This window comes from Capsella rubella, unplaced genomic scaffold (genome assembly GCF_000375325.1).
Source record: "Capsella rubella cultivar Monte Gargano unplaced genomic scaffold, Caprub1_0 scaffold_2, whole genome shotgun sequence".
NCBI classification, from domain to species: Eukaryota; Viridiplantae; Streptophyta; class Magnoliopsida; order Brassicales; family Brassicaceae; genus Capsella; species Capsella rubella.
Genome location: NW_006238922.1, coordinates 3,960,403 through 3,985,896, shown reverse-complemented (window position 1 = coordinate 3,985,896; position 25,494 = coordinate 3,960,403). Strand labels below are relative to the sequence as shown.

The window sequence follows — 25,494 nt, the reverse complement described above, 5'->3', positions numbered from 1 at the left end:
TACAATTAAAAAAAAAACATCATTAAGTAAAAACGATGAGCCATAAAAGTATATACATCTAGCGTGCATAGATAAGAGAAGGCAACTGGCCATAAATATATTCTTGAACAAAACAACCAACAAAATATGTGACATGATAATCACTAGCTACTCTAAAGTCTTTGTTTTTTTTTTTGAATTTAATGTTAAATTATATTCAAAAGAAAAATAACGTTTGTACAATTAGTGCATCGTTTGATAGAGTAGGATGCTGATAAAAGTTATAGAAAAAAACTGAAACAAATTTAGCTTCTAGACCGGATCCACAACTGAAAACCCGCGTCATATATACCACCTATCTCCGGCTCTCCAGATTGAAGATATTCGGTCCCGAACTTGTTTGTCAATCCATCGAGTAAGCTCACTTTCTTGGATGAATAAAACCTCATAATGTGTTTTTTCGCCTCCCGCAAGCGTACTGTACTTGAGATCATAGGAATATTCCCCAACTCCTGGAGCAGAAGGTGCAATACAGTTCACATTCACATACCATCCTCCGGGATCATTGAAACACTGAACCACAACAAGGGGACCATCATCAGAAATCTTCAATTTTTGAAGAACTAAGATCTTCTCACTTATCCGCAACCATGCCTGATTGGGACGGCCATAATTGAATTATCCTCCATGTCCATGTAGTGGGTATAATGGAAATGAATGTAGAGATCCTTTTATAAGTCTCTGTAGTTGCAGTTTGGCGCAGGACAGTAGAACATGGAGAAAACGCATTTCTTCTCATGGACTAACTCTTTCCCATAAGAGAATGTCTCGGTGCAGCCATGTTTGGCGTTTGGGCATGGGACAATTATTGCTTTGACAACTTTCTCCATTATCTGCATCGATTGATACCAATGGGAAAAGTGCAGGAAGGGCATATGTGCCTCAGTTTAGTGTAGCAAGAAGAACAAGATATATGTACATTGTCACACTGAGAAGCAAATTTAAATACACACAGAGTAAGTTACTTGGATTACAACTCAATGAAACTAGAACCAAACACAAGCTGATAAAAATCTAAAACTGGTATAATTCATATGTTATCTAGCAAGAAAGAATCATCCATTATGAATATATTCTATCGGTATTTGCAAATCATTTTGGTGACTGTAATGAAATTAACATTTGCTTCTAGCACATCAAAGTTTTGAATCATCCATCAGATTTTGAAGAGCAGTGGTGAAAAAAGTAAGAAGATAATACCTAAAAGATACGACTCGTGAGTGCGTTAGAGCAAACATGACAATCAAGAAGACACAGATCAAACAACGTTCGAGATCGGGCCTCAGATTTCACCACTTCATCGTCTACATTTCTAGTCAATGTTCCTCCACCATTCTCCCCTTCTTCTTCATCTCTTTGAACAACGATTGCTTCAACAACTTTTTCCATTACAGAGCATCGAAATTCACCAATCGGATCATCACAAGAAGGGCATATGTTCATCATCTTAGTACAACACGACGAGCACACAACATGTCCACTGTCACACTGAGACTCAAAGCCACACAGTTAGTTAAGTAGCAATGCTTGTTAACCACACAGTATTACCAAATATATCATAAGCTTACACAAGAATATATAAGATAGAATGTATTGTGTTATATTATTCATATGAGAGGCTATTACAATATATATACTGAATATACAAGAGAGAATAGGTTAATATGAAAGACTCATCTATCCTTTCCATACATATCACCTACATGCCCCCTCAAGATGGAGGAACCTTGGTGAGTCCAAGCTTGGACATGAATTCATAGAACTTTGAACCGGGTAAAGGTTTTGTCAAGGGATCAGCAAGCTGATGCTGAGTCGAAACATGAGCTACCCGTAACGTACCAGCCTGAACATTATCCTGAATGAAATGGTAGTCCAGTGCAAGATGTTTCATTCGCGAAAGAAATATAGGATTAACAGCCAAGTGTGTTGCACCAAGATTATCGCAATAGATAACCAGAGCGGCGGGTAAAGCAAGACCAAGCTCATTTAGAAGAGACGTTATCCAACGTATTTCCGAAGCCGTATTCGCCACCGCACGGTACTTGGCCTCAGTTGATGTGCGAGCCACACCCTTTTGTTCTTGGATGACCATGAAATTGGACTGCCCCCAAGATAGATCAAATAGGCAGTTGTAGACAGAAAGTCATCGGTGTCACCAGCCCAATCTGCATCAGAGTATCCATAAAGAGCACTTGAGACAGCGTGAACGGAGATAGGCGTGTTTAGCCGAATAAAAATACCATGAGACAATGTGCCAGCCAAGTAGCGAAGAATGCGTTTCACTGCAGTCCAGTGCTCATATGTGGGGCTGTGCATAAACTGAGAAAGACGGTTGACCGCAAACGCAATGTTCGGGCGAGTGAAAGAGAGGTACTGCAGACTACCAAGAATAGCTTTGTATTCACGCGCGTCATCTAGCTTCTTACCTAGACGAGAGACAGTTTCAGAGTGGGAGATATAGGAGTAGGCACCAGTTTAGCATTAAGCATTCGTGTCTGCGTAAGAAGATTGACAATATACTTCTGTTGACGTAAGTGAAGACCAGAAGAAGTACGGGTCGCTTCAATGCCAAGAAAGTATTTCAATGCTCCAAGATCCTTCAGAGAGAACTGGGCTGCAATGGAGTTCACAATGTCAAGGAGGAGCTTGGTGTTACTCCCTGTAAGCAACATGTCGTCGACATAAACAAGGATATAAACAATTTCATGTCCCTTGCGTTTAATAAATAGAGAAGTATCTGCAACCGAATTCACAAACCCAAGGCGAAGTAAGTGTGTCCGGAGCTCCTGGTACCACACACGTGGTGCTTGCTTGAGGCCATACAAAGCTTTCTTGAGGCGACAGACATAATGAGGATGTTCAGGGTCAAGGAATCCCGGCGGTTGAGCAACAAAGACTTCCTCATAAAGTCGACTCTGTAGGAACGCATTATTAACATCAATTTGCTTAATATGCCAGCCTCTGTTCACCGCAACCTAAAGAACATCCAGAACAGTTGTTGATTTGATGACCGGGCTAAAAGTATCGTGATAATCACGACCTTGCTGTTGATGACAAGTCTGACCTTATAGCTGTCAAGGGAACCAGCATGTAAATATTTGAGAGTAAAAATCCACTTACATCCAACATCATTCGAAGCCATTGTAGGAGGGACCAATTCGTGAGTGCCATTACAAATTTGAGCAGTAAGTTCCTCAGACATCGCTTTTCTCCAATTCGGATCCTTCTACGCCTCAGCCAAAGTTTTGGGAACAGTTGGTTCAGGAATTGACATCACATGAGCATATCGTTTATTAGGTTTAACGATATGGTTTTTCGATCGTGTTGTCATGGTATGAGTATTTGGTGGTAGTTGTTGGAGAGGTACGACGGAGGAATTTGGAGATAAGGGTGGAGGAGGAGATGACGAGGGTTCTGAATTTGGAATTTGGGATGTGGTGGAGGAAGAAGAAGGTGAAGAAGGAGTTGGGCTTGAAGAAGAAGGTGTAGTTGGGCTTGAATTAGAAGAAGTGTCTGATGGGCTTGAGGTGTTTGAGGTTAAAGTGTTTGTTGGGCTTGGGCCTGGGATATTATTTGATTGGTTGTTTGGAGAATTATTTCCCAGGATGGAGAGTTGAGGCGTCGAGGAAGAAGAAGAACCCGATGTTGACGATGACGACTGATAGGTCCCAATCAAGAGCTTATAAGAACAATAGACTTTAAACATTTTTTCCATATATTTCATCATAAGATGTTATGAGTATTTATACATGTTAAGGGCAATCCTAGAATATAGGAGATAGACATGAATCGAAGATTTAACATAATCTACCTAAATCTACTAACAACAATAAGATCACAAATGATGATATTCTCATCGTTTCATCCTTATCTTAATTGATACCGGTTTACTTCGGTTATGTTCTCATCAATACTCCACCCTCCAAAAGAACTTTGTCCTCAAAGTTCATAAGAAACCTCATGCATCTTCCTTAATAGCTTCTTCCCATCTTCTTCGCTTGTGTCGTCTTCTCTGACTAGAAGATCAAAGGGCAGCTTCCTGTGGCTACTATTTTTTTTAATATGAAAGATATAGATTTTGATACCATAAATGTGGTCCGGATCAAAGCTGAGAACGATGATAAAAATATGGTTTGATACCACAAGTGTGGTCCGAATCAAAACCAAGATAGATAGTGGATGAAGGTTGCTATTGATACCACAAAGTGGTCCGAATCAAAAGCGAGATGAAGGCTCTGATACCAATTGATAGGTCCCAATCAAGAGCTTATAAGAACAATAGACTTTAAACATTTTTTCCATATATTTCATCATAAGATGTTATGAGTATTTATACATGTTAAGCGCAATCCTAGAATATAGGAGATAGACATGAATCGAAGATTTAACATAATCTACCTAAAACCACTAACAACAATAAGATCACAAATGATATTCTCATCGTTTCATCCTTATCTTAATTGATACCGGTTTACTTCGGTTATGTTCTCATCAACGACGTCGACATCGAGTCATTGCGGTTGGAGAGTGGCGACGGCGGCTGGTGAAGGACCGGCGACGGGGGTGGAAGCGGATGAGCGTGTACGAGTGGACCCGATATTGTCGGTACAGAGGGAACCAACGGGAGAACCGAGACAGAGCTTCCGGTGTAGCAAAGGGAAACTTTGTTTCCTGAAATTGAACATGCCGAGATGTATAAACACGGCCAGATGTGGGTTCTAAACAGAGTTAGGCGCTTTGTTTAAGTGAGTAGCCTAACATAACACACGGAGAGGAGCGTGCATCCAGTTTATTGGCCGTGTACGGTTTCAACCAGGGAAAGCACAAACAGCCGAGACTTTGAGTTTGAGATAGTTAGGATCGGCTCCAAATAGTTTCTGATATGGAGATGTATTACCGATGACAGGCGTGATCATTCAGTTAATGAGATACACCGCTCTCGAGAATGCATAACTCCAATATATTTTTGGCATTGATGCTTTGCTGAGAAGGGTGAGACCGGTTTCGACGATATGTCAATGCTTCCTTTCTGAAATCCCGTTTAGCTCAGGAGTATGTGGTGGCGTCGTTAAATGAGATATTCCATGAGAGGAGAGAAAAGGACGAAGGGCCACACTCTCTCCACCATTGTCAAAATACAATGTGCCCACACGCAGCTTGAATCGATTTTCAACTAAGGCAACAAAGCGGCTGAAGATTTCTTTCACCTGAGACTTCTGCTTCATAGGATAAAGCCACACATATCTTGTGTAATGATCTACCAACACTAGGTAATACTTGAAACCATCAATAGATAGAAGAGGTGATGTCCAAACATCACTACAAATATATTGTAGAGGATGATTGGAGACAAGAGTGTTTGTATGGAAAGGAAGCTTATGACCATATAAGATAGAATGTATTGGGTTATATTATTCATATGAGAGGCTATTACAATATATACTGAATATACAAGAGAGACTATGTTAATATGAAAGACTCATCTATCCTTTCCATACATATCACCTACAGAATCATTTCACTATCATCCACACTAAGTTTGCAATTCAAAATTTTAACCTAAAGGCCGAAACTTTCTAACTAAGTCACTGAAGCTAGGGTTCCAAAACGTTAAAGAAGGAGAAAAGTGGTGGAAGTAAGAAGAAAAGACCCGAAAGATAGGTTTCGTCTTCTTGAGTGAGTCAAAGCAAACGGGACAATCGAGAAGATCAAGGTTCAACAATGTCCCAGATCTGGCCACCACATCTCCTCCACCGTTCTCTGTTTCCTCTTCTTCTACAAGTCGTTGCCTCTTTTGGCGGCTGCTCGACGCTTCTCCGGCCATAGCTATCGGAACCCTAATTCGCCTTTTCTATCGTCCCGCTGGTATTGATCTATGTAATACGTAGTAACTAGTTCTAAGAACACAAAGAAAACGTAAAGCTTTAGCTTCTTTTGACCCAAGACTCTATATAGAGAATTAGGTTAGTGTTGGAAGATAATAATTATTGATGTTTAGAGACCTATTTATAGATTTTTTTTACAACAATCATAAGCTTAACTAAAAGTAAAAATACCAAAACCAAGTTCTAATAAAAACGGAAACATAAATAACTTAAGGAACATGAAGCTTCTTAATCCTTCTTTGTTCTTCTTTAATAAGTAATACCAAATCGTACGTGTATCACCTCCAAATCCCAACTTCTTCAAAGCTTTCTCCTTCAACAGACAAGAGAAAGTCGACCCTGCAAAACAAGACAACCGATAGCTTCACGATCGGAGTTACATACCACGATAAGTTAGGAGCTAAACAGTCGTATTAATAGGGTCAGTCCTATTTTAACCGCAAATATTTTTTGAAACATCATATGTTAGCCCTAAAATCTCTTCAGTTATACATTTAGGGTCAAGGCTTTTATTTATTTTTATGGACCATGACCGACCCTAAATATTTAGCCCTTTTTATAGAAACCGGTTCTTAACATAATTCTTATTATTGATTTATTTTTGATCCAATAAATGGTGAGAACTCTTTCATGAGAACTCTCAATGGAGATGGTCTTAGATCTCTTTCTCGAGAGATGGTTCTATAAAAAAATTGAACAGCTGTCATTTGGTTACAAGTTACAATTAATAAAAATTATAATTATAATTAAAACAATATTTTTTCTTTTCTTCAGAACTTTTGAATAGTTTTGCCGTTGATGCTGATCATAGGGCATGTCCAACGTTAGTATCTAAACTAGATTTTTATGGATTAAAAATAAAAAATATTAGTAAAACATGAAAAAGAAAATTATGGGTCTCTATATTAGAAATTTCCGAACCTAACTATGAACCCCAAATCACACTTATCACTCTGTTATTTGCTTAGTTGTATTTGAAAAATAGAATATAAATATATAAGTTAAAATATTAATATTTTCTTTTTCCTAGAATCTCTTACTATCTCCCTAGTGAGATGGTCTTAGTTATTGTTAAGTTTATTGCAGCTTCTCCATCCCCTCTTTTAGGAATGGCAGTATATTTCAAGAATTCAAGACATTCTCACTCATCATTCAAGTCTATTGGAGCTTCTAAGACCATCTCCATTGATGGGTGTTAACACAAATTGCTTGTTTTTAGAGAGAGAAAAATTATTAATAAAAAAATTATGGGAGTTGCTTAAATAGGTAAAAGCTATATTTAAAGTTGCTTAAACACGTGATTTAAAAGACTTTTGAAATATTTTTTTCACTAAATAAGCAACCTATCAAATTAAATATTTGTATTTGTATAATTTCAATAATAAACACCTTATGTTAAACACCCATGGTTGGAGTTGCTCTAAGTTCTCTAAGTAAAGTAGTTGCATATAATTTAATTATTTAATATTTTTAATTTTCTTAATTTTTTTTGTATTTATATTATTTACTTAAATAGTTTTAGAAATGAAACTGAACTTTTGTTATAAAAATATATTAAATTTTAGAATAATAGTGTTTACAATATTTTTTTTACTATTCAACCATTTGTTACCAATAATAACTTAAAAAGAGAGAGTTTTCAGAAGTAGGAAAACACTATGTATAGCTGTTGAGCAGAGATGCAGAGTAAGAAGGCAACTTTTGATTTGTACATGTGGCTTGATCGACGGAATAGATGAACTAGCCGTTAAAATAAAGGAATAATTGGATGTTTAGTACATTTTGGAAACATAATATGCAATATAGTACAATTACTATTTAAAATTAGTAACATAGACATTTTTCACTATTTACTTTTCTTTGTATCCCATTTTACCATTTGGAAATCTGTTTATTTACCAATTATGCCACTCAACAATTAACCCCACTATTTTTGTCTTCTTCCTTCAATTCCTCTCTAATCGAAAAAAACTTTCTCTTTAGATTTATTTATTTATTATTTATTATGTTGCCCCTTCAAACTAATAACAAATATACTAATCAATAAAAAACATTTCTGTGAAATTTGTTAGGTTTATGAAAATCTATGTTTTTTTATCAACTGTTTGATATATATTTTATTTGATGATTTTATTCGATAATATATTTTTATATGTACAAATATTGTACAGATATCTATACAATTGTTTAATATTTGAAAATTTTATTTTACTATATGTGCATAAAAATTTATGCACAAAAATATACAATTATACAGAATAATATTTGTATGAACTATTTGTACATAATAATGTGTGTGTACAAATACAACTGTACGTTTATTTTGTATTTCTTTTCTCTCCTCTTGTAATCTAATAAATAAAATATTAGTTAACCTTGTTTTCTTTCTGAAATTTGTAGATACATAAAATCTATATATATATATATATGTACATATATAATTGTACATCTATAATTGTACTGATATAAACTATTGTAAAATTAATATATATGAACAGAGATATAGAACCGTACATAATAATGTATGTACAAATATAAATGTACAGATAAAAACTATTGTACATCAATATTTATGTACATATACGTCTTTGTGTACAAACAAACATAATTTGTATAAAATATATTTAAAAATATCAAACAAAATGCATATCAAACTGTAGAGAAAAAAGAGATAATTTTTATGTTTCTGAAGTTTTTTAAAACACGAATTCATGCGATTAGTATTTTAATTATTAGATTAGTGGGAGAATGTAAGACCTAAAAGGAAAATATATATATATATATGGAGAGAGAAGAGTGTGTATAAGATATTATTTTGTCGACCAAACTCCCTTTTAGTCTAATTATCAATAGTAAATGTACTATATTGCATATTATGTTTCAAAAACGTATTATTTTGCAAACTTTCCCTAAAATAAAATATGGCTCTTCTCGTCTTCAAATCTCTATCACTCTCAAGTTAGATACATGACTTGGGATTATGATCAGAGTGACCATTTCCAGATGAACATATCCAATACTAAAATCTAGGCAAGGCTCAAAGAACAAACATACGCAAATATAGTCGATGGTTGAAGAGAGATACATCATTTAAGTAAAACGAAACCATACGATAAAACTAAGATAACAACAAACAAACAAACATAAAGGTGTCAGAAATGCATTTTAAGTAGCAGGCAACTGATATATGAACAAAACAGCCTACAAAGGATCTGATATGATAATTACTCCTCTTCGACTTCGACTTCATCTTCTTTCTTATTCGTTTCGCTGGGTGATGCAAAACTTCATCTTAAGATTAGTCATGGGAACTGTTATGAAGCACTTCTCTGGAGATTGGAAGCTCACTTTCTGAATCCTATTCATCTTATCTGAACCTCTTGTCCAATAGTCACCTTCACCTAACCATGAGTAATTAAAAGGGTAAAAAAGAGAACTCCCCAACTCCAGGAGCAGAAGGTGCTATATAGTTCACAGTCAACGAGACCCTGGCTTCTCGAAAACCTGAATTACAACCAATGGACCATCTCGACGTTCCTTAAGGACAATAATCTTCTCAAGCGTCCATGCAAACTCGTCATGGCCACTACGGAAATGTTCATCGCCACAACCACTCTGGTGGTTAGCTTTGTAGTGGCTATATAGTTCCTTGTACATGCCGCTGTAGTTGCAGTCTGGTGTAGGACAGTAGAACGAAGTGAAAATGCATTCTTTCTCGTGGACTTGTTCTTTTCCGTAATAATGTAACAATAAAAATGTCATACACCAAGATTTAATGAGTTATGAAAATTTGCATATATGATGAAATAAAGTTGTTGTAGAAAACATCAGAAATGTATTAGAAGGGAAGAAGAAGTTATGAACAGAACGACATAAGATAAGATGATTATTACTCTTCTTCATCGTCATCTTCTTCTTCTTCATCAGCTCTTTCTTCATCAGCTTTTTCTTCATCACTTTTTAGCCGGCGGATGCAAATCTTCATTTTCAAATAATCCCTGGAACCTTGGAAATAGTTAGGGTCTTAGGGACCAACAAGAAGCTCTTCTCAGTTCTTTGCCATAAGAGAACTTCTCTGTGCAGCCATGTTTAGCATTTGAGCATGGGACAAAGACTGCTTCAACAACTCTCTCCATTATTCTCGATCGATAGTTACCAATGGGCAACGCGCCGGACGGGCATTTCTTCCTCAGCTTAGTACAACAAGAAGAGCAAGCTATATGTCCATCGTCACACTAAAACACAATTCACAGAGTTAAAGAGTGAAGCTTATACAAATCCAAAACTGTAATGTTTCTTGAAGCAGTCTATACTCACAGAACTCATTTGCTATTCGATCAAAGTGAAAAAGGTGGTCTTTGCGAATTTTGAAATAGTATAATTTTTTTTTTTTGAATAACTAAGAGGTTCTGGGCCAAAACCCATACATCCCCTCAAGCCCGAGACCAGAGCATGTTATATGGTCTCGTCCCAAGCGCTACTCGAACCGGTGACTTCTAAACTTTTGCGAGAGATCTTTACCAATCGAGCTATTAGCACTTGGTGAAGCAGTATAAATGTCAGTGACTGTAATGAAATTGGAATCTTCAAGGCATAGATTTGAAGCTAATCAATCTAATTCTACAAGTCCCACACATAATCTAAGTAAATGAAAGCTTCCTAATTCAGCAATTTCACCAAAATCATCCATAAACCCTAAATCACAACAGTTTTCAAAACTCTAAATCAAACCGAGAAGCAAGAACAATGCGTGAAGTAAGAAACTAGACCTGAAAGATCGGATTTATTTCACTTACTTTTGTAAATAGTGATGATAGTATTCAACAAAATTAAAAACTTTCACTGGAGCTAGTTACGGAGGAAGAAGAACCAAATAGGTTGATGATGAGGAAGACGAAGACAAATTGGATTTTAATTAGTATTATTATTATTAGTTTTTTTGTAAAAGTGCCATTGTACGTAATGCGTGAATGGATATTTTTGTCAGCTAGAATCGCTGTAAACATTCGAACCCTAAATTTTATAGCCATTTTTAATCCAATTTTTTTTATCTACAAATGTTTACTTTTTTTTGTTTCATATATATTTATGTTTCTCAACATATTAATGGAAGATTAGTTATGTATTTTATATTCTTTTATCTATTAGCAATCAAATTCAATAACCTATAGATTGACACAATTTTAAAATTTGGAATTTAGCGAGTCGAAAACACTTAATAATTATTTTCTTAAATCGGTTTTTACACACCAAATTCAAGAAAAAAATAGCGAAGTAAACTTACTAAACAAAATACAAGAAAACAAGCAAAAAAAAAGAAAAATCTATTTATTTTGATTGCATATCATATTCAAATTTTAAAGGCACTAACAAAGAGAAGTATAAGTAGTTTCGACAGTTAGAGAAAGAAACAAACATTGAGTAAAACAATAAGGCCATAAAAGAGTTTAATTTTAGACTTTAGAGATAGAGTTCATTGGTGAAAGCATACACCGAAAAAACAAACATAGGAACTAAAGTTATATATGAAATAATATATGAACTCAACAAACATACTACAATATATATGAAATGATAATTATTACTCCTCTTCTTCGTCTTTATCCTCATCCTCATCCTCATCATTTTCTTCCTCGACATCTTCTCTTAATCCGCAAATGCGAATTTCCAACTTCACTACCGAGCGTTCATCTAAGGCATAATAAGGAATAACCATGTAGTTCATCTCAGGAGCTTCGAAACTCACCCTTCGAATCTTAGTCATCTTGTCGGTTTCATACGTAAACGTTTCATTTCCCCACCGGTGGATAAGATCATAGCCCAATTCCCAAACATCTGGAACGGAATGTGTCATTAAATTGACAGCCACATACAAGCCATGTGCCCCCTTGAAGCATTGAAGAACAAACAATTCTTCATTATCACATTCCTGAAGGACTAAAGCCTTCTCCTCGATGTTTAACCATGCATCCGCGTACTGGCCAGTCCTGTTGTTTGTGCAAGGGGGGAGCAACTACAATAATGATACGAGATTTTCGGGACGATACGAAACTAGTTCCTTTATTAAAGTTTTTGTAAGATCCGAGGTTACAAAGAGAGAAGTCTCGCTGCGGCAGTTATAGACTATCTGTCGAGCCGAGAACTCTATACGAAACAGATGAGTAAAACACAAGAAAGAGAGACGCGGCGGGGAACTCGGGCTAGGCGGGTTCGGGAGCTGCGCGAGTCTCTCCCTGGTTCTCCCCCCCCTTCTTCCAAATAGTGATACAATGTATTTATAGGGGCCAAAAACCCTTAAATCCCTCATGTCTCCTTTGCGATTTACGATTTTGCCCCTCCGAGCTTAATGGGCTTGTTTTAAAGAAATCCTCCTTTAAGCTTGTTGGACATTTGCTTTGTGGCCTTCTAATATATGAGGGCCATGACCCATATCCAACAATAGCCCCCTCCCTTAGTCCGGTGTGCGAGAGCTTGCTTGAGTTCGGTGGGCTAATCTTTGAGTAGTAGACATATTAGTTGGGCGCAAATTGGAGGATGACATTATTGTAGACAAGTTTGGGGTCCTTTGTCGTGTATTTAGAGGGTAGAACTCTTGATCAATAGTGTCGTGGACATGCTTTTCAAGGAGAACGAATCTCCTCTTCGACGACATGCTCATAACTTTGTAGCAAACTTGATTTGGGGTTGTCTCGCCGTGACCGAATCTGTAGATGTGTGGAAGCCTCGAGTAGTGTTCAAAAATAGATCCATTGAAGCTTCGGGCCGTGCCCAAATTGTTCGGATGCGCTAGGATGTTGCAGCATGAATTGGTAAAGATGTCGTTCTGAGAGACTTAGCCAAGATTACAATCTGCACTGCTTCTAGTTCACCGCGCCGATGCTTCTAGTTGGGAGAGCTTGCTGCACTATTAAATGTTGTTACGTTGTGTTGGTACTGTGGGGATATAGAGCCACGGCGGGTCGTTGTCGTGGATAGGCAGAGCCGCAAAGACTTTATTGTCGAGATGGTGTAGCCGCGGCAATTTCTTTGCTAAGGTGGTGTCGTGGCAATATTTTGTCAAGGTTAGCCATTTCCCTACCTTGCTAGAGTTGAGGTCGTCTCGTCGTCGAGTCGCGTGAGATGGGCTGAGCCAAGAGACGCGCCGTGCAGACGACCATGCCCACGCCGCGCCGAGGAGGAAGTTCTGCGCCGACTTGGTGCAAGCTATGCTGGAGAACGAGATCGTGCCGCGCCGGGTTAGTTTGAATAACGGATGAGGCGGAACCTTTACGGGTTGCTGCGACGAGACGTGGTTGTTGTTGGAGCCGCGCCGTGATGAGACGTGGTTGTTGTTGGAGCCGCGTCGTGACGGGTCCGTGGTGAGACGACAAGACTACGCCGTGGCGGAGTGTTGGAGAATAGCTTGCGACGAGACGTTGCCGCGGCAGAGTGTTGGCAAGACGGCGCCAAGATGTTGTCGTAGTGGAGCCGTGTCCGTTCCTTTGTTGCGTGGAAGTGATGTCGTGGTGGAGCTTGGGTCGTGCCGTGGCGAGGTGACGCCGAGCTGGGCTGAGACAACGAGATCACGCCAAGATGGGCCACGGTGAAGCCCCAAAGAGATGGTGTAGTGGCGAGATCGTGACAGGCGGGTTGCATAGCTGAGACTTCTCCGAGTTGAGATTGTGGTGAGGTGATGTTGAGGCCAAGCCGCAGCAAGACAAGATCGAGACGGGCCATGGTGAGACGATGCCGAGTCGGGCCGAGGCAAGACGTCGTTGTGGTGGAGCCATAGCAAGACGATGTCGAAACGGGCAGGGGCGAGACAATCTCAAGACGGGCCGAGCGATGATTTAAGGCCGTTCCCGGTGTCTCGTTGTGCTCAACATCCTACCGTTGTGCCGAGCCGTGGTGATGTACGATTTTGCTGGGACCAAATTCTCGGGCGAGATTGTTGGTGTGGAAAACTTGGTTTAGCGGGAAAGTAGTTGAGGCATGGCGAAATCGAGTTAGATCAGCTGGAGAAGAGTCGTCCTAGCGAGATTGGTTGTTTGAGGGAGGACCAGTCCGGCGAGAAGGTTGACTTAGCAGGGAGCTAAGTTCCGCGATGACCTTGGTTTAACGACAACCTTGGCTTGGCAAAGGTGTTATTTTGGAGAGATGAGACCAGTAATCAAGGTATGACGAGAGAGGTACGACGGACGTATTTGAAGTATGAGGTTTGCCAGCTCGGCACAAAATTTAGAGTGGCTAATATAAGATAGCTGAAAAACCATTGTGATCGTTGCATTTGTAAGCGTCTTTAAGGAGGCTGGAGCACGTGTTTTTAAAATGCAGCACCTCACGCATGTTATGAGGAGATTTGAGCTCGTTCCGGAGATAAAATGCCTTGGGCTTGTTACGAGAAGCTTGGAGCTTGTTTCAGAATATGAAATGCCTTGGGAATGTTACGAGAAACTTGGACCTTGTTTCCGGAGATGAAATGCCTTGGGAATGTTACGAAAAGTTTGGAGCTTGTTCGGAGATGAAATGCCTTAGGAATGTTATTAGAAGTTTGGAGATTGTTTCCTGAGATGAAATGCCTTGGGAATGTTATGAGAAGCTTGGAGCTTGTTTCCGGAGATGAAATGCCTTGGGAATGTTAAGAGGAGCTTGGAGCTTGTTTCCAGATATGAAATGCCTTGAGCATGTTACGAGAAGCTTGGCGCTTGTTCCGAGAGATGATATGCCTTGGGCATGTTACGATGAACTTGGAGCTTGTTCCGGAGATAAAAATGCCTTGGGCATGTTACGAGAAACTTGGAGCTTGTTTCTGGAGATGAAATGCCTTTGGCATGTTACGAGGAACTTGGAACTCGTTCCGGAGCTGATTTGCCTTGGGCGTGTGATAACGAAGATTTTGCAAAGATGTCTTGGCTTAGTTCCTTGGCGATTATGTGCTTGATTTTGGGACGTATTTTGCTGCGCGAGTCTCTCCCTGTACCTTGAGAAACTAGCCTTGTGGCAAGCAGTGTAATGACAGTAGAGATCTAGTTGGAAAGCAGAGTGGTTGCAGTTTCGTGCTAGAAAATAACACACATAAAGGTCACAAATCTTCTCATGGTCGGCTTACTCTTTCCCATGAGTGTATCTCTCTGGGCAACCATGCTTGGCGTTTCGGCATGGGACAAGGACTGCCTCCACAAGTCTCTCCGCTATTCTAGACCGATTGTTACCAATGGTCAAAGTGCAGGAAGGGCATTTATTCCCTAGCTTGGGACGACAAGACGAGCAAACTATATGCCCATTTACACACTGAGATTTAAAACACAGAGTTAGTTAATCTTATCAAAGTTGTATATAGAGAAGAGAAACATAAGCAAATATAAATTTAAGCAAGCCAAAACAATCATCCATCATATGAGACTTCTTGTCCTATATGAAGTTTCCTTTACCAAAACTTCTTATCCTAAAATGAAATTCTTGTTCTATACTAATCACTAGTACACTAATCATTGCTATATCCTAAAGTCTCATGTATATCAATAAAATTTCATCTTTGTAGGATTTGTAAGCAGTGCAATAATAAACCAGGAAGAAGAGAGACCTGAAAGATAGGACTGGTCAGTGGGTGGCAGCAAATCGGACAATCCAAAAGATCAAGCTCGAGTAGTGTCCCAGTATGTATCATGTCATCATCAGTACTCTCGATGAAGATTAGTCTTTGCCTCTTTCGGCGGCTGCTCGATGCTTCTCCAGCGTTATCCATTCCTATCAGAGTATATGATATGTGGTGGTGGTCCTGGTGGAGGCTCTTACATGTTCAATTGCTTTATATATACATCGAGAAGAAAGGGTGCAGTGGCATAAACCCTTCTTTCCTTACATGCAATGATTTTTTTCTAAGTTTAATTTAGATTATGTGGTTGACTAAATTTCTAAGTTCACTGTATCTTATCTGAACAAAATAATGTAAAATCAATTTAGATTAGTTTCTCTTTTTGGGAGAATTTTAAAATTACAATTTTTCAAATACAATTTTTCAAAAAATGCCTTTAGATTTTTAATTAAAAATGTCACTAAAAATCTAATATTTAATTAAATATGTGTGTAACTATAAACTTATCAAAACATACACCAACTAAATTTAAAAAAAAATCTTATAATACTTGGACCTAGTTTCCGAGTATTAGTTACCATCTAGAAGTACTTTATAAACCTTATTAAACTCTATAAATTTTCAGATTTAATATAAGATATTTATTAAAATGAATAGATGAGTATCTTTGAAATCGGATACAACAGAAAGGTATAGTTTTTTTAAAAAATTCATTTTTAGTGTAAAATTAATTTTGTATTTCATATTTTTTCCATACCAGTTAAATTCGAGATAATATAAAATTTAAGGTAGATCTTGTTTTAATTATTTGGAATCGAACGAGTTGAAGCACTTCATAGAAATTTCATAAACAATTTCCTGAATTCGTCTTTACACACCAAATACTATAAAATCTAAGCTAGGTCTGTTTTTTTACATGCAATGTTTTTTTTTTAAGTTTAGAATTTTTGTGGAAGACAAAAATTGTAATGATATCACTAGATCTTATCTTGAGCTCATCATTTACACAATTGTTTTTTTATATTAGTGACTCTAAAGGCTTCTTAGGTCCAAATGAATCGTAGTGCCGGAGAAACCATGTTAAATTGCTAATACTTTGATGACCAATCATAAAGATTTACACTTTTGTTTCATTTGTACTAGATTTTAACACGCGGTACACTGCGGGGTAAACATTTTCTTTTTAATTCATGTTTTAAAATTTATGATTTTTTTGGATTTTATTTAATAATTATTAAGATTACATAACATCAATCTTTATTAAATTAGTTTAGATATACATGTTTTATATCGGTGTTGTTAAAAATAGTAAAATAACACGTATTGAACAGTGAGATATACAATATTATAATTTTTTAGCAATATCAACTCAAATCCGTTTCGTCTTACAACTCGTCCTGTCATATAATATGTTAGAAGCATATTACAACATTTTCTGTCTAATATCCCGTCATGTCATCTAATAGAAAGAAAAAAAATCCATGTTTTAAAAAATAGCAAAGTCAATAATGTTTTAGTATTAATTTGGTGTAGAGTTAAAATATTAATATCACTTTATTTTTTGAAAATTAAAAATATTAAAAATATTTTAAACTTTATATGTAGTTAACAACCCTTCCCGTCATTTAATTCCCAAAAAATTAAACCCATGTTTATAGTTTTGTCAGTCATACTTGGAAGGTTATAATCGTATTTATAAATGTTATGAACCATTATCAAAAAAAGTCTACATGATGTGGGATGTTGTACATATACTAAAATTTTTGTAATATACATCCGTTTTAATAAATTCAAATCGCAATATATGCAAAAAATTGTATTTTTATTTTACATATGTTTTATGTGATAAAATAATTTTCAAAAAATAAGATCATATAATGATTTTGGAGAAATATTTGAGAAAAGGTGGAAATAAGAAATTGTATTATATTTATTAGGGAGAGATTTTAGAAATTTTGTTAAAAATGCTTATTATTAGTTTTCAAAATTTTAACTAAATAATAAATTCTAATGGCATTCTTTGTAAATACTTTCAAAGTCCAGAGTCCATGTATTATTTCAAAGAGTGATGCAAAAATGTTAACATAGATGATCATAATTTCTCCTTTTTAATGTAAAAATAAATTTGTTTGTATGATTCATACTCAGTAAATTCAACAAATCTAGACACTTCATTGACGTTTTCGCCAATAAGTTTCCCAAATCTATCCTTACTACACACCAAACTCGAGAACTGGGAAATTTATTTATTTTTCTTTTTTCGATACTTCAATGACTTTAGAGCATATCCTCATCGACGATTATCAACAAGGTTCTCATTCATCTTTTAATGAAATGCATACGTAACAAAGTACACATCCAAAAATGACATTTTTGAGCACACACTACATTTGTAATGCATCAACATCCTAATTAATCCAAGGCCGCAAGAACTCTTGAGGCGTACAATCTGGAAAAGAGTTTAACTGTTTAGTACAAAGATCTGCATATGCTTCAGATGATCTGCGAGAAATATCAGACAACTTGTTGCGGCCTTGGCGTCCAGTTATAGTTGATGGCCTCATAGTGCATACCTTCAAATATCATATATATATTTTCAAAAAGAAAAAAAAAAGCATACCTTCAAATATCAATTTTATATAAACCCTTAATCAAAAGTTACTTACACATAGGCATGAAAATTAGGGCTAAAGCTCGCGAGCTAGCCCGGCCTGACCCTGAAAAACATCGGGCTCGGGCGTAATATATATGTCCAGGAAAAACCTGGCCTTTTAGGCTAAACCCATTCGAGCCAAAGGGTTTTCTAGACTCATGCCGACCCGAAAATCCTTTAAACAAATATATTTTGATTTTTTTTTAATATTTTAGTTTGATTAGAAGAATTTATTAATGAGTTAGTTTTCATATTTACTTACTAACCCTACTTAATAATTTTAAATTCTTTATTTATGACATTTTTTGGGTTTTACGGGTTTCGGACTGGGCCGGACGGGGCTAGCCCGATTGACATGCCTACTTATACATCTCTATGGTTCATCATTCCTAGCAAATCTGGTTTCTAGTATTCAAATACTCTTTCTGTTTTATTTTAAATGATGTTTAAGTTTTCTACACATAGACTAAGAAAACATATAAGTTAACTATTTTCACAAAAAGATATAAATTTGAGAGGATTTCCTTAGTTAAAAATACAGAAATCAAAATCTCATGGTTTTATGTAGAGATTTGAAAGGATTTTACAAAAGTCATATTACTTTCCTTAAAATCATCAAAACCATTTAATAACTCAAGAAAACTCAAATCTCTTCAAATTACATTTTGAATACACCCCCTTAGATTTTAGAGATAGAGTCCATGGGTGAGAGAACAACAACAGCAACAACAAAACATCAGAAATACATTACTAGCTTCAACAGATATGAACTCAACAACCTACTACAACAGATATGATATGATAACGATATTACTCCTCTGCGTCTTCATCATCATTATCATCATCTTCTTCCTCCTCAGCTTCTTCTTTGTCGTTTTCTTCCTCCTCATATCCTATTTCGCGAATGCGAATTTCCATCTTCACTACCAAGCCTTCATCGAGGGCATTGTAAGGAATAAACATGTAGTTCAGCGCAGGAGCTTCGAAACTCAATCTTAGAATCCTAGTCATCTCGCCGCATTCATAAGTAAGCTGTTCATAACCCCTCCGGTAGATGAGATCATAGCGAAATTTCAAATCTCTTGGAGTAGAAGGAGATGCGAGTAAGTTGACGATCACATATAACCCGTCTCCCCCCTTATAGGACTGAATAATAACCAATGGACCATGATGATATTCATGAAGGATTAACATCGTCTCGTTGATGTTTACTTGTATGTCAACGTCAACGTATTGGCCAGTCCTGAACCTCGATGAGTAACAATCCTTGTGCCAAACAATGAAATGATAGTAGAGATCCTCGTACACACCCGTGTAGTTGCAGTTTCGTGCAGGGAAATAGCACAAAGTAGAACCGCAATCATCTCGATGCACTAACTATTTGCCATAGGAGAACTTCTCTGGGCAGACATGCTTGGCGTTTGGGCATGGGAGAATGACTGCTTCCACAAGTTTCTCCAGTATTCGACATTGATAGATACCAATTGGCAAAATGCAAGAAGTGCATTTATTCCTCATCAGCATAATACAACAAGAAGAGCAAGCTATATGTCCATCTTCACACCGAAAAGTAAAACTCAGAGTTAGTTAATATTATCAAAGTTGTAGAGAAGAGAAACTAAGCCAATGTAGAAAAGATTAAATTTTAACAAAAAATCATCCTTCTCAGACTAGTAAGTAGTGAAATTACTAATTTTTACCACCAAAACAATTATAAACCAAGAAGAAGAGAGAGACCTGAAAGATAAGACTCGTCAATGGGTGGCAGAAAAGGGGACGGTCAAGAAGATCAAGGTCGAATAGTATCAAAGACATCACGTCAACACTTGAGATTAGTATTTGCCTCTTTGGTCTGCGGTTGCGGCATTATCCATTCCTATCAAATTATATAAGAGATGTGGTGGTGGTGGTCTGGTGGAGGCTTTTATATGTGCTTTGCTACTTATATACATGTACAGAAAAAAAATAGTGTCATGCCTTAAAACATTCTTTTCTTACATGCAATAATTTATTTTCTAAGTTTAAACCTTTGACTATGACTATATTTTATCTTCTTTCTTACATGTAATGATTTTTTCTAAGTTTAGATCTTTGACAATGACTATATCTTATCTGAAAAATAATATACAATTAATTTTAAGATTAGTTTCTCATTTTGGCTTAATTTCAAAATACAATTTTATCAATAATCTTTTCCTGGAAATACTCCTTCTCTAAATTTGTTTATTAAAAATGCCACTGAAAATCTAATATTTATCTAAATTTATGTTCGTAAACTAATAAAAATATAAATAAACTACTTTTTGAAACCTTATAAATTTGGATTGAATTTCTGAGTAATAGTAGTTAAAACATTATAAATAATTGTATTTTAGAAAATGATAAATAAATAAATTTGGTAGATATAATAGATCTCAATATAATTATAAGAAAAAAACACAGCACAACATGATCTCAACTTCTTCTCATGCCTTAATATATTTTATTTGCTTCTTTTTATTTTATTTTATTTTATGAAGGCTTTTTTTTTTATTGAAAAGGCCCTTTGATGGGCTGGGCTTTGGCTTTACAACAAAAAACAGAAGAAAGCAAATCGGAGGCCAAAATTGTTGCTGGAAAAGAGGTTCTGGACATATTGACACCGTGTCGCGTAAGGTCCAGCCATTAGATTCGGTGGAAGCCAGATCCACGGCTTTGTGGCGGACCGAGGTATCTAGGCAACGGAGAGGAAGCAACCAACCCACCACAAATCTCGCGGAAAGGCCCACCCTCTAATGACTCATCACGTTGTAGTCAGCTCCCGAACCAAGCGAACCGACTACTTCCAACCTAACCCCTCCTTCCCTGTTATGACAACCATCCAATCGAAGGACCAAACTCCTTCTAATCGGCCATGGGGAAGCAAGTCGCAGTGATGATTGAGGCTGAAGGCTCAATCGGAAGTTCAAACATCAACAATCTGCGACGGCCATCAAGATCCCAACGGATCTACCACTAACCACCATGACGATTCGACCAAACCCACCTTCTCAGCCGACAACTTCCACCATGGCTGCACAACCAACCAAATGAGTGAGGCACGAAACACCTTCGTTACCCCTAACCAGCGTCTTCAAACCTGTGGAGTTACATTGTAATTATAGCGCATCCCTGTTATTTAAAATCTCATATATATATCATTCATTAAATTATCATAGTTTAGTTATGAACATATAGGTAAGATGGACCGGGAGAAATCCATAGGTTGTTTTTTAGCATTAAATTTACATATGGGTAAGATGGACAAGAATGAACTGGATGCTAGGTCCGGTTTGTTTTCAACGTAAATTTAACACTTAATTTTTTAAAAACACAGGTTGGTTAAATTATAAATTAAAAACTATTTACTTCTAAATTATTTGGTAAAAACTTTGATACTGTATTTGGTTTTTAATCATAAAAATCAGAAGTGAAAAAACATAAAATGTTTTCTACTTTTTGAATATTTGTAAATCAAAATCAATATTTTTAACTAAAAAGAAAAAAAAAGTAAAAAAGTATAGTATATACATGCAAGGCTGTGATGTCTTGTTCTGAAATTTGAAACTATTACGAACCTGTTTGTTACAAACAAACACCATGAGAATGAGAGATGTCATCTTATTTCATGACAACACCACACAAAATTTATTAATTCTCCAAATCAAATTATAAGATGACGACTATTACGAACCTAATAATACCTGGATTCACTATATAATCCTCCTCTTATGGATTGCATCTCTTATCCAACGACATAAACTGAATTTGTCTTGACATACTTGGTTGTCAAGTAATGACTAGTACGTTCTAAGTAAGCCGCTTGCATGAAATAACCGACAAGCATGGCCTTACCTTATGTTGATGTAGTAGTTAAAATGAGTACTGCTGCACATCTTTAGGTTGAACCTTGGACATTATCCGGACTAGCTGTTGTCTTAACAGTGTAAGCGCTCTATATTGTTGATAAATTTTTCATAGCACCAATTACATTGACCAAGTTAGTTACGGAAAATTTTAACTGTCTAAATTAAAGCAGCTATAAACAACGATCTCCAACAATTTGATCTGCTGCTTTGTGAGCCTCTCTAGGCCGAATAAAGCGATTCAGGTACTAAAGAAAGAGAATTGCTATTTACTTATAACAGAAGAGATCAGCAGATGCATAGAGGCGATGAGACTGATACCATTAGCTTGTTGAGAAACAGCAAGAGAAACTGCAACTACTATCATTCATTACTTACTTAGAATATTCCTAACCATCACTGCTCATGATAACCCAACTCTAATACTGAATTCTACATGATAATCATACATATGGAAGAAAAAGATAAGTTCTATGACGCATGATGCAATGGAACAATGGTGGTTCGGGAAGGTGCGTTCTATGTGATAATGCTATGGAATCTCGGGATTAGTTGTTCTTTTCTTGTGCGTACGGGGCTGAATTCTGGGCAGCAGTAGCTAAGAACATCGTCAAGTCTAATTTCTCTACAAACGGCTATTTATACTATTTGGTAGGAGCGAAATGGAAGGAGACACGCGAGAATCCGAACTCAACTTCCCTGCTTATAACTTGGATAGATAGGCAAATGAGAAACAAATATTTGACTATTTGCCTCGTTGGAGACTAGCGCTACGAGCCTACGACAACGGCTTCAGTGTTGGTTTTGCTCTACAAAAATTAAGTTCTGTTTTCTAAATTTCCTTCTCAGTTTTAGATTTCAAAAAAACGATGCACGAGTTGTAAAAAGAAAATTCCTTTGAATATAATTTAACATTATTTAAAAAAAAGAATAATATATAGGAAAAAGATACCTACCTACACGAAATATGCTATGAATCGAGAAAAATATAGTCAAGAACACACTTTATATAGTGCCAATTAAAAATAAAAATAAATATAATGTAAATTAAATGAAATAATTTATCATAAATTTTTATTTTTAGCCTCATAAATTGTTGTCTATGTAGCATTTATGAAAACAACTAAAGTGATTATGTACGCATTGCTTTATATGATCATAAGAAACAAATTAAGCTTCACAGGGGAAAAAATATACGTAGTTAACTCTTCGACAAAACACACAATTAGGCTCAGTAATTAAAACGAATTCAAAAATATATTATCTCATTTAATACAAAACAATAAATCTGATACACACAAAACCGTAAGCTATACGTCAAACCAAAACTATCATCTGTTGTTTATTGATTTAATCAGATATTTTTAGTGAATATTGTATCATTTATCAGAGATATGTTTTAAAAAAAAAATGCATCTTTTTGATATATGTGATCTTAAGTAGCCTGGAAAAACTCATATAACACATAATTAAATTCGTTGAATTTTACATGATTTTTCAGTCTCGTCTTTTAGATATAATTTTCATGTAAATATTAATCAAATAGTTTGGTAAAATGGTTAATACTATGTAATATAGCTTGGCACAAAGCAACTTCAGGGCATGTTTATTGGCGTTAGTACGCAATGTCCCAACCCAAAAACCCATTTAATTTAAATCGAAATCCATGAAATATTGAAGAAACGTTAGTAAAAATGGGACGAATTAAGCAGGTCCTTCGTCCCGCGTGTCACGTTCTGATTGGTCCTTGCTTGAGTGTAGGTAGAATTATTTCGGGGTTGAATAGTTTTCATTTGTTTTCTTCTTCTCTCTCGCTCGACTCTCCTCTATGGGATAAAAACAAAATGGCAAATGTGATGCATAGGTTAATTATTGGAGTCTTGCAAGGTAGATTTGCCGTGGTTAAAAATCATTCTCCTCTATGGGATAAAAATAAAATGGCAAATGTGATGTCGATCAAATATATACCGTTGGCACCGCCGGAGTGGGTTCAAATATCAGGACGACGATTACAAGACGAACAAGAGTTCGTGATAAACAAGCCCATCAACAATTAAAAGCTGATTTAATTGACCATATTTTGACTAATTTTGGTCATCTTCAAGATAATGAAGATTAATTTCCAAAATTCTAAAAATGTCGATCAATAAAATATTGGTAAAATCTATGCTTATGTAAAATGTTTTTAATGTCTTTATTGTATGTTTACAAGCTTAATCCTTGTTTGTAACTTTGTAATTTTAATATGTGTAATATTAATCCAATATTTAATATGTTTTTCTTTTGTAATTAATCTAGTTAATATGTTTTTCTTTTTGTAATTCAAATAAAAAAATTATTCAAAAAACAAAATATATAATATTTATAATGGTGGGACAAAATATCTAAATAAACCAATGCTCAACATTCAAATTAAATTAATGGTCCTACATGCAAAAAAATCATAAAAAATTAGTGGGACAAACAATTGGGACAAACCAATGTGCATGGTCTCAATGGTTGAACGAAAAATATCACGACACAATTACATATTATTGAAAAGATAGGGAATAGAAGGCATATGCAATCTAGGGATCGATAACCTTCTACATTTTTGTCACATACACGACAATTATTGATGAAAACATGAAAAATAACACTCCATAGATGATGTACTTCGTATCTTTGTCTAGGCGGTTTCAACTGCATTCATCGAACCTTTGTTGCAGACTTTAGAACACGCCAAGGCACAGTTTCCAGCAGCTTCATTCACGATTTCACTTGCATCTAGTTATCGAAACAAAATTTGAAGCGTATCATATATATGTTCTCTTGTTTATTATTTTTTAAGAAAATTGATAGTAATGATAAGGAGCTTTGGGAATTTGCTTTACCAGAGTTCTGGAGAGTGGCTAAAGCACCGCACACAGAGGATACACACCCAACTTTGCAGTATTTACTAACAGCGTCACCTTGAGACAAAACACATAAGAAACAATGGAATCTTGATTTTTCCCTTTACGACAAATAACGTACATAGTAAAGCACAATATATTTTTATTTACCTGTGCTTTCAAGATTCTCATTAGTATATCCGTTAGGACATGACCCATCAACGATTTTGCAGCCACTGAGGCCTGCACATGTTGGCCTGGAACCTCCCACAACGCGGCAAGTATTATAGACATTTCTAGCAGTGCTGTTAGGACAGCAGCTCTTGGCGTCAACTTGGATTTGTGCCATGAATAGGCTCATAACGAGCATACTTAGAATCAAAGTTTTGCCTTCCATCTTTTGGATTGATCGGTTGTTGGATTGCAATATGTATATGTAGAGAGTTAGAAGTTTGAATTGATGAATTGGTAATGGAACAAGGCTCCCTTAAATACTAGTTGGTCTATGTTTGGTAACCACAAACTTCATTTGATATTACATGCTCTCTATAGACTGTCTGTCCATGCTGTGTGAACCAACCTCTTA

At 36.1% G+C, this 25,494-nt stretch overlaps 2 protein-coding genes and 1 pseudogene across 2 annotated transcripts; all 3 read right to left on the bottom strand.

The window, feature by feature from the left end:
• Positions 1 to 238: 238 nt before the first annotated feature.
• LOC111832018 lies at positions 239 to 5,863 on the bottom strand (annotated as a pseudogene).
• Positions 5,864 to 15,008: 9,145 nt separating this feature from the next.
• Positions 15,009 to 15,648, bottom strand: LOC17895782 (E3 ubiquitin-protein ligase SINA-like 2). The gene is made up of 2 exons (XM_023787564.1): positions 15,487 to 15,648; positions 15,009 to 15,194 (listed from the first exon to the last, which is right to left on the bottom strand). Exons 1-2 carry the CDS (start codon positions 15,646 to 15,648, stop codon positions 15,009 to 15,011), a joined length of 348 nt encoding a protein of 115 aa, XP_023643332.1.
• An 8,870-nt stretch (positions 15,649 to 24,518) lies between these two features.
• LOC17894252 (probable thionin-2.4) lies at positions 24,519 to 25,407 on the bottom strand. The gene is made up of 3 exons (XM_006300508.2): positions 25,080 to 25,407; positions 24,909 to 24,986; positions 24,519 to 24,801 (listed from the first exon to the last, which is right to left on the bottom strand). The coding sequence occupies exons 1-3, from the start codon at positions 25,303 to 25,305 to the stop codon at positions 24,704 to 24,706; spliced, it is 402 nt and encodes a 133-aa protein (XP_006300570.1). The 5' UTR covers positions 25,306 to 25,407; the 3' UTR covers positions 24,519 to 24,703.
• Between the last annotated feature and the right edge of the window lie 87 nt (positions 25,408 to 25,494).

What these genes read in the sequence shown, in the direction of transcription:
- LOC17895782 (XM_023787564.1), bottom strand. Translation starts at nt 15,648, where the DNA reads ATGGATAACGCTGGAGAAGCATCGAGCAGCCGCCGAAAGAGGCAAAGA. An exon ending in TGACCAGTCCTATCTTTCAG is followed by an intron (nt 15,195 to 15,486) that starts GTCTCTCTTCTT and finishes TTTAAATCTCAG; the next exon opens with TGTGTAAATGGGCATATAGT.
- LOC17894252 (XM_006300508.2), bottom strand. Translation starts at nt 25,305, where the DNA reads ATGGAAGGCAAAACTTTGATTCTAAGTATGCTCGTTATGAGCCTATTC. An exon ending in TGAGAATCTTGAAAGCACAG is followed by an intron (nt 24,987 to 25,079) that starts GTAAATAAAAAT and finishes TTTTGTCTCAAG; the next exon opens with GTGACGCTGTTAGTAAATAC. An exon ending in AGCCACTCTCCAGAACTCTG is followed by an intron (nt 24,802 to 24,908) that starts GTAAAGCAAATT and finishes TTCGATAACTAG; the next exon opens with ATGCAAGTGAAATCGTGAAT.